At 48.1% G+C, this 18,223-nt stretch overlaps 1 protein-coding gene across 50 annotated transcripts in view; it reads left to right on the forward strand.

Annotated features, from left to right (window-relative positions):
* Nucleotides 1-18,223, forward strand: part of Fam169b (family with sequence similarity 169, member B) — an 86,226-nt gene that overhangs the window by 20,887 nt on the left and 47,116 nt on the right. For 20 of the 50 annotated variants that reach the window (XR_015639847.1, XR_015639619.1, XR_015639854.1 and 17 more), the window contains 2 exon segments: nt 17-147; nt 4,000-4,099. Coding sequence is in view for 6 of the 50 variants with exons in the window: in XM_087589300.1 (XP_087445426.1) it covers nt 17-147; nt 4,000-4,099 (231 nt within the window). In the remaining 44 variants the exon portion in view is untranslated. 50 annotated transcript variants of the gene reach the window in all.

The raw sequence follows: 18,223 nt of genomic DNA on the forward strand, positions 1-18,223 counted from the left end.
TGTTTTTCTCCTACAGAGGCTTACCCTGTGGACATCCTGGAGGATGACCCGGAGGGCTATCAGGTAGCAGCGCAGACTTACTATGAGTTGCTCAGGGAAGGAGCGCAGACCTCAACAGAAGTTATCTCTCTTTCCACTGGGGAGCAGGTATGCTTACCTTTTCTTGGAGGTCTCGGTCCAATCTAACTTAGAGATGTCATAGAAAAAAAAACCCTCAGATTTAGAAGAACGAAGACCGACGAATGAACAAACAAACAAAGAAACTTCCGGAGGGAATGCTAAAGAATACCTATAATGGTACTTACCCGGACCCGACAGTATAAAAATAAAGACCCAGAAACTCTTTATATATTTTAAAGCTTAGGCCTTTAGCTTGGGCTCGCTCCCAGCTATTTCAACCTGACTAATTCTGGCCTACGTCCCAACCCATGGCCAGGTCTACATCTCCATTCTCTGAATCCGCCATCGACCTCCAAATCCGCTGGTTGAATCTCTCACTTTTGATTTCTTCTCCTAGAGACCCATTCTCTGCCCGGAAGTTCCGCCCTCCACTTCCTGCCTTGCTATTGGCTGGCAGATCTTTATTAAAGCCAATCAGCAAGTAAAGAAGGATGAATACAAATTATCACACTGGTGATGGTCCAATTAGCTGTGTGCCCTTACCCAGAGATACACCTTCACATAGTTTTTTTTTTTTTTTTTTTTTAGATTTTTATTTATTTATTTTATGCATATGAGTACACTGTAGCTGTCTTCAGATACACCAGAAGAGGGCATCAGATCTTATTACAGATGGTTGTGAGCCACCATGTGGTTGCTGGGATTTGAACTCAGTACCTCTGGAAGAGCAGTCAGTGCTCTTAACCACTGAGCCATCTCTCCAGCCCCCTTCACATAGTTTTTAACCAAACAGATTCTGCTTTGATGCCAAGGAAACCCTTCACTAGGATTCTGAAGTTCTGAGTGCGAACCTGGTAGGACTGGCCATATTTATATCACCTCACGAGCTGTGGGTCAAATAACCCGTGGGAATCCCATTTCTACCACTTGTGAGCGCTGCAGACTCAAGTGTTTTTCTCCTCTCTGATCTTGATGTTCTCATTGAATTCAGGGCCTAACACCACTTTCCTCGTGGGCTGGCACGAGGGTTAAATGAGGTGCTGTATGTAATGCCCAGCAGAATCTCAGTTTCTTCATTTTAAAGTGAGTGAGTCACCCATCTCTGCTCTCTAAGGGTTGATTCAGTTGTGATATGTGACTTGGGATGAAGCCGTTCACTTACAATGTTTTTGCATCGACGAGATTCTGTGGGTTGTGAATAGGTTTTGCAAGAGGACCCAGAAAACTGGAAATTTCATTTGTTGGAATTGTGAGAAATTTTAAAAATAATTTATGTTATGTGTATGTTGATTGTGTGTGTGTGTGTGTGTGTGTGCGCGCGCGCGCGCATGTGCATGTACACGTGTGCATGCACACATGTATGAACATGTCAATGTGTATGCATATGTGTAGATGCCAGAGGGACTACCTCAGGATACAACTGTATACAAAATACAATCCATTTTGTATTTTGAGACAAGGTCTCTCACTGTCTTGAAGCCCATAATTAGGCTAATTAGGCTAGACACACTGGCCAGCAAGCCTGGGGATCTATCTGCCCTTTCTGCCTCCCCAGTGCTGGGGTTTACAGGCATGCAACGCTGCATCTTACTTGTCTTTTTACGAATGCTATGGGGGAACAAACTCAGGCCCTCTGCTTACAAAGTTTGTACTTCCCTCTCCTAGCCCGGACTGTTTAAGACTGTTTTCCTCCGGTGGGAATCGCCGACCGTACCTACATTTGTTTTAGGTGTGGAAGATTTCACTCCTGCCAGAAATGGTTGTGATCTGCTAGGCAGAGCTGGTCGAGCAAGTCTTTTTGTCCCAGAGTTAATGAAAACAGCAGCTTGTGTCATTATAAACTGAGTCTTCCTTGAGATTTTGGAGGTAGGGGACCTCAAGTTGTTGAGCTCCAGGGGAGCTTGCTGGCCTCACGTGCTTTTCGCGCCCCCTAGTGGTACTCTAGCAGAAGGACACAGGGCTCCATCGGACATTGCCTGATCTGATGGGTGCTGGTGGCAAGGGTGGGGAGCAACAAGAGCTGTCCCCCAGGTTCTTTAGGGCACAGCTTCCCCAGTCTGCTGTTACAGATACTTAAGAATAACTTAAAAATATAAACCCAACATGCAGTGTATTCATCAAAGGCATAATGCCAAAGTTACTAACTAACAAAAACTGAGAGGGAAACAGTTGCTGACATGTTTTAATGTGAGGTGACTTGCCAAAACGACTGTGGACTACTTCCTTTGTCCTTTCCCCAAAAGAAGGGAGTTAGGTGAAAAACATCATTTGGTTCTCCATTATTTTAGCAGGAGTATGAAGCAGGGGCAGGGGCAGGGGCAGGGGCAGAGGCAGGGGCAGGGGCAGGGGCAGGGGCAGGAGCAGGGGCATGGGCAGGGGCATGGGCAGGGGCAGGGGCATGGGCAGGGGCAGGGAGCAGCGTGCCATTTGGCACACTGAACAGGCTCACCATGAGTGAGCAGTGAGCCTCCTCACAGCTTACCCACTAGTGACTTTTTCTATCCAAAGATTCTCTGGCTGAAAGGAACGGCGAGGGAGTGGTTTGAGGAGATACGGTGTCTTGACTTTCTTTTCACAATTCTTTTTTTCCCCCCTTGTCTTGACATTACCCCGTTGCATTTAAAATACTTACTGATTCCTCTGGTTTAAAAAATGCACATGTTCATTGTATGGTGTCGAAGGCCCTCCACGAAGGGCAGAGGGAGCAAAGCCACATTCGGTTAACTGCCATAAACGTGTTGATGCATTTCTTTACTTTTACTTTCCAAATTTTTCCTTTTTGAGCCAGGGTCTTGCTGTGTAGCCCAGACTGGCTCCGAACTTGGAATCTTCCTTCTCCATCATTCCAAATGCTGAGATTTTTGCCTGCCTTAAAACACCTGGGTAAGATTCCCCTCTGAATAAGCTGTGTCTACAGTTAACGTCTTTCCAGGTTGCTGCGATGTTTTGTAAACTTGGTGTTTAACGTTCTTGTAACGGTCACCCCTGCGGATGAGCCCCTCGAGGACATTTCATTAAAGTCCCTCCAAAAGAGGGAGGTGCCAAGGAATTTGCCAGCCCCTAGAATTTGCCATGAAACAGTTCTCTGTAATGGCGGTGGTCTGCTGTAAACTTTTTACAAGAACCTGCCTGCTTAGCTCAGCTGCATGTTCTTCTCTAATTTTCCTATATTCTCAGTTTTCAAAACAGTGTCTTGACCTTTCTGTGTTAGGAGCTGGGAGCAGAGGGTTGGATGTTTCCAAAGAGGGCTTTAGATGGGGCCGTCGGAGGAAATCTGGTTCCTCTCCATTATCAGCAAAACCACCTTGAACTCAGATTTTCCACTGTGGGGCTTAAGGACAGGGCTGAGCCTGGAGGGCTCAGACACACTACACATTTTAACGGCTGCTTTCAGAGCTGGTGACTGGGGTCACAGATAGCAGGAGAATCTATGGAGGGGGCAACAGCCTGGGCTCATCCTACTGAGCGGCTACCAGAGCTCTAGAAAAGATGAGAATGATTGTCTGCGTGAGATGGAGTGAGGCCATCAGCCTTGCAGATTGAGATCCAGGAAGGTCCAGGATAGAGAAGGTTGCAGGAGTGGGAGTCACAAAAAAGGGTCACCTCTAAGGGTGTTTGGTAGTAGAACAGATGTCTGACCCATGGACTGATTGACAGGTGATCCTGGGATGGGAAGGCATACAGAAGCAAGACCGTTGCCTTATCCTGGGTGGCTAAGACTTCCGTCTCTGTCTTTTCCTGTGTCCTGCTAGGTTTATCTCCTTAACAGAGTTCCTTCAGTGAGCGCTTCACTAAGTAATTGCAAGTCATTTCCCATGCCTTGGTGAAGTGAGAGGAGAGCAGACAAGTAATTTTGATTTGCCTTTTTTTTTTTTTTAGGTCAGACTTGAAACTTCATCTCTCTGTTTTTGCACACTGTACCGTGATGAACCTCAACATAAAATACTGGTTTTGGTTAATCCCCAAGACACAAAGACAGGTTGGTAGTTTTTTTTTTTTTCTTTTTAATTGATTTGTTCATTTATGTGGATGGGTGTTTTACCTGCATGTCTGTCTGTGTGAGGGTGTCAGATTCCCCTGGAACTGGAGTTACAGACTGTTGTGAGACGCCATGTGGGTGCTGGGAATTGAACCTGAGTCCTCTGGAAGAGCAGCCAGTGCTCTTAATTGAGTCAACTCCTCAGCGCCGCGTTGGTAGTTATTAATGGACGTTGTTGCGGTATAATTAAAAAAGGGTGTGAGTGGTTCCTGTGTGTCACCACTCCATGATGGGCCCCTGGTACTCTTGGACACGAGCGGAAGCTCCCTGGCATTAGTTCTGGTACCGTAGGCTCATGTAGAACTAACCTTAATTTATCTCAGCAGCGGCTGGTTTCAGTGTGGCACCAGGCCACATTAGCCTAGCCTGTTTTCTGGCCCCAGTGGTCTCTCTGTTCCCATTGGTAGTCACCCTGGCCAGCTGGGAACTCTGGTCCCAGCTATCCAGTAATATCAGGAGTCAACAGACTGTAATCCGAGAACCAGATTTATATGTTAAATACTCAGGGTACAATACATCCACACAATAAACTTACAACCAATTGATATAAACTGCCCACCTAGATAACTCTGCCTACAGAAATCCATCCCAACTACCTTGGCAATTCAAGACCACCAGGATCTAGGTCATCCTTCCCCACCTTCATCTTGATTCTCCCTCTTTGTCCTTCTCTCCCTCCCTACAAAAACTTTGTCCCCGACTTATTCTTTTACTGTTCAATCATGGCCTTCATCTAGCTTGTGCCAGCCCTTACCTACATAATGACATCAACCTACAGGATGTGGTGTCTATGACCTCGCTGCATACACAGTCTGGATTTTTGTCCTTGCTGCTTTGTTTGTTTGTTTGTTTGTTTGTTTTGAGACAGGATCTCTGTGTATCCCTCACTGTCACTATAGACCAGGCTGGCCGAGAAATCACACAGATCCGCCTGCCTTTGCCTCACAAGCACTGGGATTAAAGGCATGGGCCACTACTGCCTGGCAAGCCCTGGGTTTTAAAACCAGGGACGTTGATTTTGTAGTGTACAATGTATGGGAGTTTTCCCCGCTTAGGGACCCAGTGGTACATTTTTTTAAGATTTATTTATTTATTATATATGAGTACACTGCCGCTGTCTTCAGACACACCAGAAGAGGGCATCTGATCCCATTACAGATGGTTGTGAGCCACCATGTGGTTGCTGGGAATTGAACTCATGACCTCTGGAAGAGCAGTCGGTGCTCTTAAACACTGAGCCATCTCTCCAGCCCCCAAGGTACATTTTTTATTTATCTTTACTGAGACATGGATCACTTTGCATGTCCTCTGACCACAGTCCAAACCCAGAGCTGCTTGGGGGCTCACTCTTGCCGTTCTCATTAACAGCAGTTCCAAGAGCTGTGGGTAGTGTGTAGGACACTACTGGGACATCTCCATGACCTTGTGGGATGGAAAGGTCATTCTCATCTCCAAATGTAATGAATGAGAGCCTCACAGTGGTCAAGTGGCTTGCCAAAGGCCTCCGGCTAGAGCACGGGAGGGCTCAGTGTTTGCAAAGTGACATTTGGGTGGGGGTTCTATTTCTGAAGGTGACGGACAGTTTGGTCTGTGACTCATTGACCCTCTCCCAAATTAGGGAGAGACTGTTTGTGGCAGGCCTCAGCTTCATGGAGTGAGTCCTCTGGAGAGAGGCTAAGCACCGTCATTTGCTCCTTAGGCAGAGGTGTGAAGAAAGCTGGCCAGGGAGCCTGGTTGGGAAGAGATCTAGCAGGTTGGTCTGCCAGAACCCAGTGCACCAGTCCGGAGGCACCTGGCTTCTGACCTCACAGAAACTGATCCTTCCAGACATTTTTCTTGTTTATTTTTTGCCTTTACGATGCTAAGGATTGCCTTTTAGTAAGATGTAAATAGTCATAGCACCCTGGCAATACACATTTTAATTAGCTAGGCCTCTCGGGATGATGACATTTTGGGATTTTAGGTCTTTCACTGTTTTCAGAGGAGGAGTTCTCCAGCTCTCTATCTCCTCGGGAGAAATGCTTTTGCTTGTCACCTGACTCTACCTGGATTTTTGGCTCAGAGGATCCCTTGCTTCTCTGAGGTCACAAAGTCCAAGGTGATGTCTTTGAGGACAAGCGGTTTAAAAGTATGTAGGACTGTTCTTCATGCTCTCTTCTTGCTAACTGTGAGACAGAAGTGTGCTCAGTTAGCTGTCTGGGTATTGTGGGGGGGGTGTTGACAAAGCCTCCTTATTGCCCCAGGGCTCACAGAGGTGATGCTAGAACTCTCCATCCAGCAGAGCCACAGCTGCCCTGAAGAGAGGGCCCTGATAACCAGGGCCGGGGAAGAGGAGTCCTTGAATGTACTTCTAAAACAGCTCATTTAAGAAAGTGTCCAAACATCAGCAGCCCCACCCCAACCCCGTTGTAGACATTGACCAAGAATCTGGCGTAGGGCTTTAAAGATGGTCTGCATGATGTAAACCTACAATGGATTCTTAGAAATCTGTTTCCCATTTGCACTGTACTTAATTTTCTGTTGCCTTTTAAGAGTATACCCTAATCCATATTCATAATTGCTAAGGAATCTCGCTGCTGGGCCCCATGCTCCATATGTAAAAGTGCTTTAAATAAAGTTTCCCAGTGACTTCCTGCTGCCCTGGGCTCCATTATTGCTGGCTGCAATTGTCGTTGGTTTCAGAGGACGCAAGAGAGCTCCTGAGGTCTTCAGAGAATGCACATCTTGGAACTTGAGGCTTGCAGATCCTATAGTGTAAGGCCTCTGTCCAGTCAGTGGGTCCCTTACCCTGTGCTAAGCTGTGTCTTTGGAGAAGGAAGCTGCCGTCTCCTTGTGCCATTTTCTTTGTCCTGTGCCATTATCTTTGCATTCTGGGGAAGGCGGATGCGAGTTTAAATGGAAGCTAAAGGGATCAGAAGCCGTTTGATCGGCCCTGCGTATGAGTTAATTATTGATAACTGTGTGTGAGTTAATTATTGATAAGCCAGTTGACTCCATTACAGTGGCTTCCGATAAGTCTGTAAGCAAATGAAAAACATCCTGGAAGGGCAAGTTCCCCAGTGGCAAGCAGTTGATGCTGATGGCATCTTACTCAAACTTGGTTGGTGGCTCGTCCACCGTTTTCCCTGTAGGGAATTGCAAATGCGGTTTGCCTAAAGGTGGCTCCGGAAACAGGGCCTCTTGTCTCTGCTGCCTGCCAGTGTTTATTCTGATTTTCCACGTAGCAGCTGGTTTGTACTCCCTAAGGGGAAGTAGACATGGGTGCCCAGCAGCCCCCTTTCCTAGCCTCTCAAGGCCTTTATATACTTGCATATTATTTCCCTTATTTACTAATTATTAATTAATGCCAGGTGTTTATGACTCTATAAAGTAAGTCCTCAGGCCAGATCAAAGGCGACTCCCCCCATCTTTGTTAAATCTAAAGCACTCACCCTGGGTTCCATGATTACCGCCCCTGGTGACCTCTGCTTTTCTTATTTCTTCCTGTGTCCTGCCTATGCGGTAGGATGAGGGTGGGATTGGGTGTCAAGTGAAGCGCGAGGAAGTCACGCGTGTGTCAGCTGGGCTACATGTTATGCTTCCCAGGGTGTTTGTGGAAACTGGATGACTTACGACAGAAAATACGGTACTTTGGGACAGTGCCAGCAGTGAGCAGGGTTCCCATTGTCGAAAGCAAGCCTTGGTCTACACCTTTGCATGTAAGTGTGTGAGAGAAACCCAGGGTTAATGCTCACACGTTAACTTCTGGCCAAACTCCGTGAGCTGGAATTGTGTCCCCAGCATATCCTGCTTGCCACACCACGGGCGGTCTCATGTGACTCTGAGCTACACGAACTGTAAGGTTGTTCCTCTACAGACCCCAAAGTGCCTATTGTGTACTCGGTCCCAAAACACCAGCCGATCAGGGGCAGGCTGGGGGGCCATGTGGCCATCCTGGATAAAAAAGAAGGTAGCCACTCTAGAGAGGGGAGGTGCCAGGAGCCAGCCATGATCTAGTGCTGCGGGAAGGGAAGACAGTGTTTCTAATGATCTCTTTTGCCAGACAGGCCACGTCTGTAGCAAATGGCATTTGTCCATGTGTTTTGGAGACAAAAGGAAGGCTGGGGCAGTGTCTGAGGAGGCCAGGCTGCAGGTAAGGGATTCTCATGGCGGAGCTGGAGAGATGGCTCAGCAGGTACTCGAGCTTTGACCAGAGTTTGAATTCAGCATAAACAAGCCAGGTACCCCACACACTCCTTGAGCTACAGGCCCAGGGGTCTGATGCCCACTTCTGACTTCTGCGTGTACTTACACACACTCACATTGTACTGACAGATACTTACAAACACTATCTCACCCCACCACTCCCAAATCATAGACTTATACCCCACACGCATGCGCACACACACCACATTCATACAGTCACAGCACTCTCATACATGCATACCACATACACTTGTTCACTTATAACACACACACACACATGCTCACACACTCACACCTCACACACACCATGCTCATACATTCACAGCACACTCACTCACACTTACAAACACTGTAACACTCCACAACTCACAAATCATACACTTATACCACACACACACACACACACACACACACACACACACACACACACACCAGGCTCATACATTCATAGCACATACACACACACACACACACACACACATACACACATTACACACATCAGGCTCATACATTCATAGCACACACACATACACACACCAGGCTCATACATTCATAGTACATACACACACACACACACACACACACACACAACCATTCTCATACATTCACACCACATGTACCCACTTATTCCACACACACACCATGGTCAAACATTCACAGCACACTCACACATGCTTACAAACACTATTCACATACCATAATTCATAAATCGTACACTTATACCCCCTCACACACATACACACCCCACTCAGTCATAGCACACTCATACATTCATACCACATATATTCCCTTATACCACCCACACATCCACCCTCCCCACACTCACACACACACACCACTCACATACACCACTTATGCGTTCATAGCACACTCACACTCTCATACCACACACACAAATGAATAAACAGCTAGAAGATAGCCTGTGAAGATATATTGAAATCCCAAGGTCCAGGGCCCTGCAAAGTAGGTTTTAGGCGCCGTGACTGCCTTTCAGAAGGAGAGAATGGATCATCTTTGAGTAATTATATTTCAATTCTAGATCTGTCAATTTATCTCAACTTCAAATATATCGACCATTCGATTCTAAAGATTTCATTTTCATTCCTGAGACTGTGTCTCGCTTGGCTAACTATTGTTCCCACTTTAAAGCAGGAGGGAGCAGGCTTCTAGCCCAGTGTTGTGGGCTGGGGTGAGGTGGCTCTTCCAGACTTTGGTCTGTGTAACTGTGAAGCCTTGTGGGTAGCCAGGCTGAGAAGAGGACAGGTGCGGACAACTGAATTACTGTGTCTGGGAAGCTCTGGTCCCTGCATCCTGGTCTGGTCCATTTTGGGATAGCTTGGGCTACAGGGCATAACACACTGATATGCCTGCTGTGTGTCTCCTTTCTGACTTAGTGCCTCCCATATCTGGGCCATCCAGGGTGTGTGTGTGTGTGTGTGTGTGTGTGTGTGTGTGTGTGTGTGTGTGTGTGTGAGTGTGTGTGTGTGTGTGTGTGTGAGTGTGTGTGTGTGTGTGTGTGGTCTTCTCTTCTCACAGGATGGTTCTTCTTAAGTTTGGGGTTTCTCTTTTTCCTGCTTCTCATTCTCTGGCTGTTGCACCTGTTGTTTCCCTGACATTTCTTCCACAAAGCGGATCACGCAGGAACTTTTAAAGCCATGCCTGCTTCCTCAAAGCCACTGCATCACCTGCTCTTCCTAGTCCATTCCTGACTTCCTATGCTCTTGGGAAGAGTAGGCTTCAATCCCAGGATCATAGTCTTAGGTTCTGGCAGCTGTGGGACAATTCTGTGAGTCTAGAGCCACTTGCCTTGGCGGTGAGGATGACCCTCTATGACTGCCAGGTCTTTGACATTTGTTTTGGGGTTCTGTTCTACACATCTGTCTTAGCTAGGGCTTTACTGCTGTGAACAGACACCATGACCAAGGCAGTTCTTCATTGGGGTTGGCCCACAGGTTCAGTCCATTATCACCAAGGCAGGAACATGGCAGCATCCAGGTAGGCATACCACAGGAGGAGCTGAGAGTTCTATATCTTTATCTGAAGACTGCTAGTGGAAGACTGACTTTCAGGCAGCTAGGGTGAGGGTCTTAAAGACCACACCCACAGTGACACACCTAATCCTACAAGGCTATGCCTCCAGATAGTGCCATGTCCCAGACCAAGGATATCCAAACCATGTGACAATATCTGCATCTAACCTGTTTGCCTTCTGTCCCTACCTACCTACCTTCCTTCCTTCCTCCCTCCCTCGATCCCTCGCTCCCTTCCCTCCTTCCTTCTTTCTTTCCTTCCACCCCTCTCTCTGTCCCTCCCTTTTCTTTCTATCCCTCTGTTTCTGTCTTTCTCTCTCTTTCTTGTGTGTCTGTGTGTTTGTGTGTGTGTGTGTGTGTGTGTATGTGAGAGAGAGAGAGAGAGAGAGAGAGAGAGAGAGAGAGAGAGAGAGAGAACGTGTGTGGATGTCAGAGGACAGCCTTGGGTACAGGTCTTTATAATTCACCTTGTTTGAGGTAGGGTCTCTATTGGCACAGTGTCTGCCAGGCTGACTGGCCTGAGAGCCTCTGGGGACTGTCCTGTCTCTGTCTGCCATCTCCTCTTAGGTGCACTTGAGCACTTACCTAGTTTACGCAGTGCTGTGGCCCTCCCCGTCAAAGCCATACAGGGTCTTTGGGGACCTGGAGATAGGTCCTTCCCTATTGGATACAACCTGCCTCCTTTCTACTCACATCTTTGTGACAGAAGACACTGTCAGAAGTCAGGCTTCTCTGAGAGCTGCAGGACCACATCACTGTCGTACACCCCCCCACCCCAAGATACTTGCTGATAACCTTGTCAGGTTTTCTTTTTCTTTTTTCTTTTTTTAATCTCTCTGACAATGTTTTTATATACTTTTTAATTAATTAATTAATTAATTAAAATTAAAGTGGCGAGATGTTGGTTGGCAGCCTGGCAGGGCAAAGACTGTCCAGAAGCTGATAAAACATGATAATTGAGTCATGTGACAGAGACACAGTACCAGAGTGCTACGGAAGTTTTTGGAATGAGATGGCGTTGTTGGGGTCAGAGAGAACCATGAGTAGTTCTCAGCAGGAAGGTAGACGTTCGCAAGGAGTGTGGACCCCAAGAAGATGCCCACTGTTACTTCCTTGGCCCTCTGTCTCCTGGTGCCCAGGTCAATAATGGTATCTGTTGTTCATGCTCACAGAGGCCACTGGCTCCTGTGACCTGAAGGGCTTAGGGACTTGGGCCTTTGGCAGCTGGCATTCCTGGTCTTGCTCCAAAGCAGCCCCCCATCCTGTAAAATCTAGCTGTGAATCTTAGAGGTTTCCTTTTTCGAAGGATTCCAGGCTTCTCTCTATAGTTACCATATTATGTTCCTGGCCATAGCTTACCCTGGAGGCCATGATGGAAGGGTTAGGGAGAGAGCACAGAGATCAAAAGATGTCTGGTGACATTCTAGAGAGTGGGATGGGATGAGGGCTGCGGGCAACGGTCCTGCCTGTAACTCTCCAGTGCCCAGCAGATTGCCTGTTGGGTGGTTGGAAGGGATGTTGGCTATGATCAGGGACCAGAATGGTCGTCCCTGGAGGCTTCCAGTAGCCAGGTGAGGGGCTCAGTGGGCTAGCCTGGCACAACTAGGGAATGCAGTACAAAAGGAGCACACTAGGGTGTGGATGAAGATGAGAATGAAGGAGGTCTAGGTCTGCATGTGCTGGCACCAAGCTCTGTTACTTAGGAGAAATGGTGTCAGGTGAGAGCAACTGGAGTCTTTCTGAATGGTCTGTGGGGTAGCAGTGGTAGAGAGGAGGAAGAGTAGAGGGGGCTCAACCTGGATGCTCTCCTGAGTGGAACTCCTTCTGTAGGTATCCACTCAGTGTGGGACACATCCGCTTGAAGCTCTGTACATGTCACTCCCTGGGGTTCTCGTCACCCATCACAGCGGGAGCTTCTTGGGGAGATCATAAGCACTCTGAAGGCAGGGATTGCCACTCGGATCATCTGGCTCTGTGTGGTGTTTGTCAACCCGAGAGAGGATGTCTGACACGTGTTCCTGAGCTTTCTGTCCAGGGAGCTGTGAGACACAGTGGTGGCCCAGGCTCTGAAACAGCAAGCCAGACACTTCCGGAGACGGGAGACTGTGGCGATGGTGTAAACAGCTGTGGCTACACATTGACTTCTCTCATGAGACTGTCTGCCTTTCCCCCCTTGGCTCCCAGGACATTTTGTGACCAAGCGTAACATTCACTCTTGAAATTGCTGCTAATTTATTTACAGTGTTTGGTGATTGCACATCATGTGCGCCCTGAGAAAAACAAGCAGGGGATTGAAAAATGATGATTTCTTTTTTTCCTGGAAAAACATGTCCATTATAGCCTGCAGTGACAGCGAGTGCCAAGCTAAACATTCAGATGAAACCGGAGCCTCTGTGTAGACAGCCCTCTGAGGGGCCGTCTTAGTCCAAGGAAGATTGCGACACTAAGACCAGACCTCTTTGCTTCCTTTTGGGCAGGTGCTTGGTGTGCAGAAGTGGGGGTGTCAGATGTGAGCTGCACCCCAGAGGGACCTGGAGGGCTTTCTCAGAATGGAATGATCTTTCTGAGGCACCCCTCACTCCTCAACTGGCTATCTTGACTCTGAGGAGGGCATAGAGATGGAGACTTGGGGCAGTGTGGGTAGATCTGTGGATTTCTTTTTTTTTTTTTTTTTGGTTCTTTTTTTCGGAGCTGGGGACCGAACCCAGGGCCTTGCGCTTCCTAGGCAAGCGCTCTACCACTGAGCTAAATCCCCAACCCCGATCTGTGGATTTCTTAAAGGGAGGTTGGAGGGATGGGCCCAGATCACCCCAGCTCTCTTAGCAGAGTGAGCCTGTCCATTTGATTCTCCAGATGGGTGGTTTATATGCCCCTAATAAACTCATGGGTGGTGCCTCTGAGAGGTTTGTCCTTATAGCAGAGTCAGCGGAGGAAGAAATACAATTGTTCCGGCTTGGGACTATTAACTCTACCACATCCCCAGAGTCCAAAATAGAGATGCTGAGTCGGATGTCTCCCTGAGGGTCCCCTGGGTTAGCAGGCATCCTGCTGGCTCCCGTGACCCAGCAGATCTAGCACTTGTCTGTTTTAGCCGGTGCATGCATTTTAAATCATACAGAGACAGGTATCATCCTGGGGTATACCAGACATCTAAGTGGGATAGGTCAGACCAGTTAAGGGAGTAGAGAGGGCGGGTTCTGACTGGAAACTCAGCTTCCTCTTAGATACCCACATCTCTGGGCAGCCAAGATGCTCTAGGGCTGTGGACACCTCCAGCCCCCAGAACCTTGTTTTCATTGGTCGGGAAGCAGATCAGAGAGCTACTCACAGCGACAACCATGTATTTTGGGGAATACCTGTTGGCCGTGGCTTGGGCTTCCTTCTTGTATTTGCTGTTAATTTATGGTACTCACTGTGAGATGGATTTAAACCGAGGGAAAGAGCATACCAGGAAGATATGTCATTCATAGCAAGGAACTTTTGGTATTTGGAAACTATGAAGGCCAAGGAAAATATTTACAGTGTCCGCTGTGGGGCCTTTGTCCTGAATGCCTTTGTTTCCATCCACACACGCACGCGAAAGGTTTCTATCAGTGCCACTAGGGTGTCTGTCTGCGTCTCCGTGCTTTCTGAAACTCTGGGAAACTTGGTGAGCTTGCTTTGGTCCACCTTGGCAATTTTAAGGTTCCTTTCCTAGATAGACTAGAGTCTTTTTTTTCCCCCTTGCCCTGCTATTTCTTAGTTCAACTGTACTTCAGGAGTTAGGCACCACGCCCTCCCTCCATTCCATCGTCCTCGAGTTAAAATCTAGACCCGTGAAAAAACAAAATCTCTTGAGGCAAGAGAAGCCTGAGAAACAAGGGGTGGGGGGGGGTGGGAGGAGTGTGCTCCTGCGAGCCAGATGTTTTCCTCTCACGACAAAAGGCACCCAAGTTCAGGGGCATGTGGGGAAGAAGTGTTTTCCTTTAAGGACAACATCTGTATGGAAATGGTAGCCCGAGTAATGCAATGTGACGGTTGCTATGTCAACTGGTGTATTTTCCCCTCCCCTTAAATTATTGACCAGCACAGTCAATGTTGCATAAAAGTCATGCAACTCAGTGGAATGTGTTTATGTGGCAGCCTCTGCCAGAACTTTTCATCACTTTTTTTCCCCAACTGCATGCATTTGTTTTTGGGAAAGATGGCCTGTCACTCCGCTTTAACTGTGTTCCTCCGCCCCAACCCCAACCCCAACACAGATATTTCTAAGATGTGTAACAGGCCAGTGGTGACTTAAACTGCAGGGGAGCAATAGAAAGGGAAGTGAGGAGTGGGGGACCGGAACCCTTTTAGCTGTGATGAAGAGGCAGAGCTTGGGGCGGTGTGTGCACCCTTTGCAGATGGTTCGGGGAGGTAAGAAGTGTGTTTTGGGGCGGATGAAGGATGCTTGTTCCTCTTAAATCCTTTATGGAGATGGCATGGGACACGAGCTCTGTCTCCTTTACTCTGCGTTATGTGTTCTGTTGCTTCCTGGCTATCGTCTCCTTGCTGTCTGTGTAGCCTGGGGTTGTCCTCAAATTCCTAGTGACCCTTCTACCTCCACGTGAGGGGAACCGGGAAGGTAGACACGTGCCGCCATTGAGCCTGGCTTTCTTTGTTGTCTGCAATTGGCACTTGATGTCTCCCCATGGCCCTCGAGTCTTCCTGGTTAAGTCACCTGTTTCCTTCTGCTCTAGCTGGCTGCCCGCTTTGCTGTCTGGGATAAAACCCACTACCATGGGTCCTTTCTGTCCCCAGCACGTCCTACTTTGTCAGCAGGATTGCTTTGGGTTAGACCCTCACTCTTGTGGTTGTGTTACCTTCAGTCTCCTTCTCTCTGACCATTTTCCTAATCTATGCTTTATGCTTTAAACACTTCATTCCTGGAAACAGCACTTTTAAGCACACAGCCTTAGATGCCACAGTTTTGATCTGGGAAAGCAGATATTAACCAGTCTCCTTGTCTGCATCCATATATGGCCACCCCCAAGGTCAGTGTTTGTGCTACTCTGGGGCATGCATTGCAACGGTCACCTACAGGAACATGTCCCAATTACCCAGAGTTCTCATCTACATTTTGTGAAGCTGGGCACCTGCCTCTTTTTTTTGGGGGGGGGGGCTTGGTCTCTTCTGTGACTCATTACAAAGCCTGATACCTTGATCCAACTACTGTTGGTCTCCAAGGCCGGACCCTGTCCCTTGGCTGGCCACCATCTGTTGCCTCAGGCTTGGTCTTGGAATGTGGTTTCCATCCTTCCCAGACAGTCTTAAAATGCATGTCACAGAGTGTGTCACGGCCAGGTCACCCTGTTGGATCTCTACCGCTGAGCACAGTACCTGGCCTGTAGTTAGATTTGCTGAATAGGTACCACGTGCTTCACTTCCCTCCGTGGGGAAACGGCTTGACAATGTTGGCTCTGCTGAGCTCTTCCCTTCCCAGACTCTGCCACTCAGTGCCTGGGCCCATTCTCTCATTGATCTCCTGCTGGCCCCTCCTGCCTGGCCTGGCCCCAGCTCTACAGCACTGTTTTAACCTGTGTGCATGACGCTTGGAATGGGGGTTTCAGCACTGATGAGACTTTCCGGATTCACATCCTTTTCCAGTGGCGCCATTACCACACATACGACCTTACACGGGCGTCTCAACCCCTGAACCTCACTTGGAAAACAGAATGAGCCTGTGTGGCCACCGCACCTCTGCCATTGCCCCAGATGCTCACCGAGTGTTCAGACATGCCATTGTGTCAACTGTTACTACTTCGTTAGAGGGATGGAATTGTGTCTCTCCTCTCCTTCCTTGGGGTCTGAGTGGCTGTCAATCATCTCCCGAGCACACCCCAGACTGGCCTTAGTCCTTCTTCCGCCTTTGGTGTTGGTGTGGCCATACCTCCTGGATTCTTTCTTTTCTCACATCCGGAGTCCCACCTCTGCTGGCCACGGCCTCACTCATTCTTCTGGTCCTTGCATATTCTCCTGGATTCTTGATTGTGTGATCCACCTTTCCTCCCTTCTCCTCCTTCTGCATATAGCTTGACTGTGCTCCTATTTTATTCTGTCTTGTGCTCAGGCCGTCTCTCTTTCTCCAAGCAGGGTGTTTCCTAGGATAGAGCTCACATTTAATTCCTCAGTGGATGCAGCGAGTCTGTGCACGTGTTCCTCATGGGTGTGCTTCCTGGGCAACTGACACTGTAGAATTTCCACCTATGGCAGGACTGTGTACCATTTTGGTGCCTCCCGCTGGAGCGGTTGGAGGAGGTGGCAAACAGGCATTAGAGCCATCTTCCCCTGATGGATTTGTCATTCATCGCAGCACTCTATGCTCTTTGCTAAGTTTGCTCATTGCTGTGGCCTGAAAAATCTGTCTTGGCTTCGGGCTATCACAGCCTGTCCTCTCAATCTGGGCATGCAGAGGGGTTCAGGATACCACAAGAACATGGCCATAGCATCAGATAAGCAGGTCTTACAAGGGGCTCGTAAAGACTGAAGTGACAAACATAGACCATGTATGGAGCTGAGCTGGGTCGTCTGCGTATGTTACACAGTGTGGTTTGGTGTTCTTATGGGACTCCCAACAGTAGGCATGCTGGGGGAGGGGAGGTTGTAGTGACACTTTTGAGAGTCCTGGAATTTCGATTTCTTTTAAAACCAAAGAAGTGTTATAAGAATGTGCTTTCATTTCCATCCCAGACGTAGGGACACGGGACTGCTTCAGGCTGTCTACAGCAGCTGTGATTTGCCTCGTGCTTTAGCAAAAGTGTGGTTTTGCCAGCTGCAGATAATTTCTGAGATTGTGCAATGTTTGGAATTCTGGGAGCTTTTCAGAGGGTACATACATGTGAGGGCCCTGAGAGGTGGGGTCAATGGTTGTTGGTCATTTAAGGAGCTTGGTTGTGGTTTTCTAGTAGCTGTGGTTGAAGAAGAAACAAAAGGAAAGGAATTAGATTCAAAGATTTTCCTAATTCCTCTCTCCCCCCTATCCTCTATCTAGTGTTAGGGGTGAAATGGGGGGGAAGGACCCCCAGAGTAGCAAAGACCAGCTACAGGGGGTGTCTCTGACTCTTGCCTGTACTTGGAACTCTTCCTCCTACTGGGTTGCCTTGTCCAACCCTGATATGAAGGCTTGTGTACAGTCTTATTGTTACTGTTAGGCTATATTTGGCCTTCCTGGGAGACCTCCTGCTCTCTTATTTGAAGGGAAATGGAGAAGGAGTAGATCTGGGGCAGAAGGAAGGTGGTCGAGGAACTGGAAGGAATGGAAGGAGGGGAATGTAGTGAATAAGAGAATAAAAGAAAAAAAAAGAAAACAGCAAATCTCAAAGAAACAAATAGTTGAACGATAGATAATTATCAGGGGATGGGGAAGATGAGGAGATATTGTTCAGAGGGTATAAAGTTTCAGTTATGCAGGATGGCTGAGTTCTCAGGCTTGGTGACCAAACGTTAATAAATTGCATTTCATATGTGAAAACATCTGGGCATGGTGACACATGCTTGTAATCTCACTGGTAGTGATGAGCTTTCTGGCCAACCAGCCTCGTCCAGTCGGAGCCCCAAGTTCAGTGATAGACCCTGCCTTAAGAAATAAGGTAGGTGTCACCTGCTATGACCACAAGCCCCTCCCTACACACATGCGTGCGCGCGCGCACGCACACACACACACACACACACACACACACACACACACACACACACAGTCTTGTACACACACAGTCTTGTTGGGAGGTACTGGGCAGACGAGGTGCATGTCCCAATCAGAAGTACCATGATGAGCTTGATGCTGTCTGATAGAAGAAAGGTCTGGTGACAGAAAAAATGTGTGACGGGTATC

The sequence above is a fragment of the Rattus norvegicus genome, chromosome 1 (genome assembly GCF_021556685.1).
Source record: "Rattus norvegicus strain SHRSP/BbbUtx chromosome 1, alternate assembly SHRSP_T2T, whole genome shotgun sequence".
Taxonomy (NCBI): domain Eukaryota; kingdom Metazoa; phylum Chordata; class Mammalia; order Rodentia; family Muridae; genus Rattus; species Rattus norvegicus.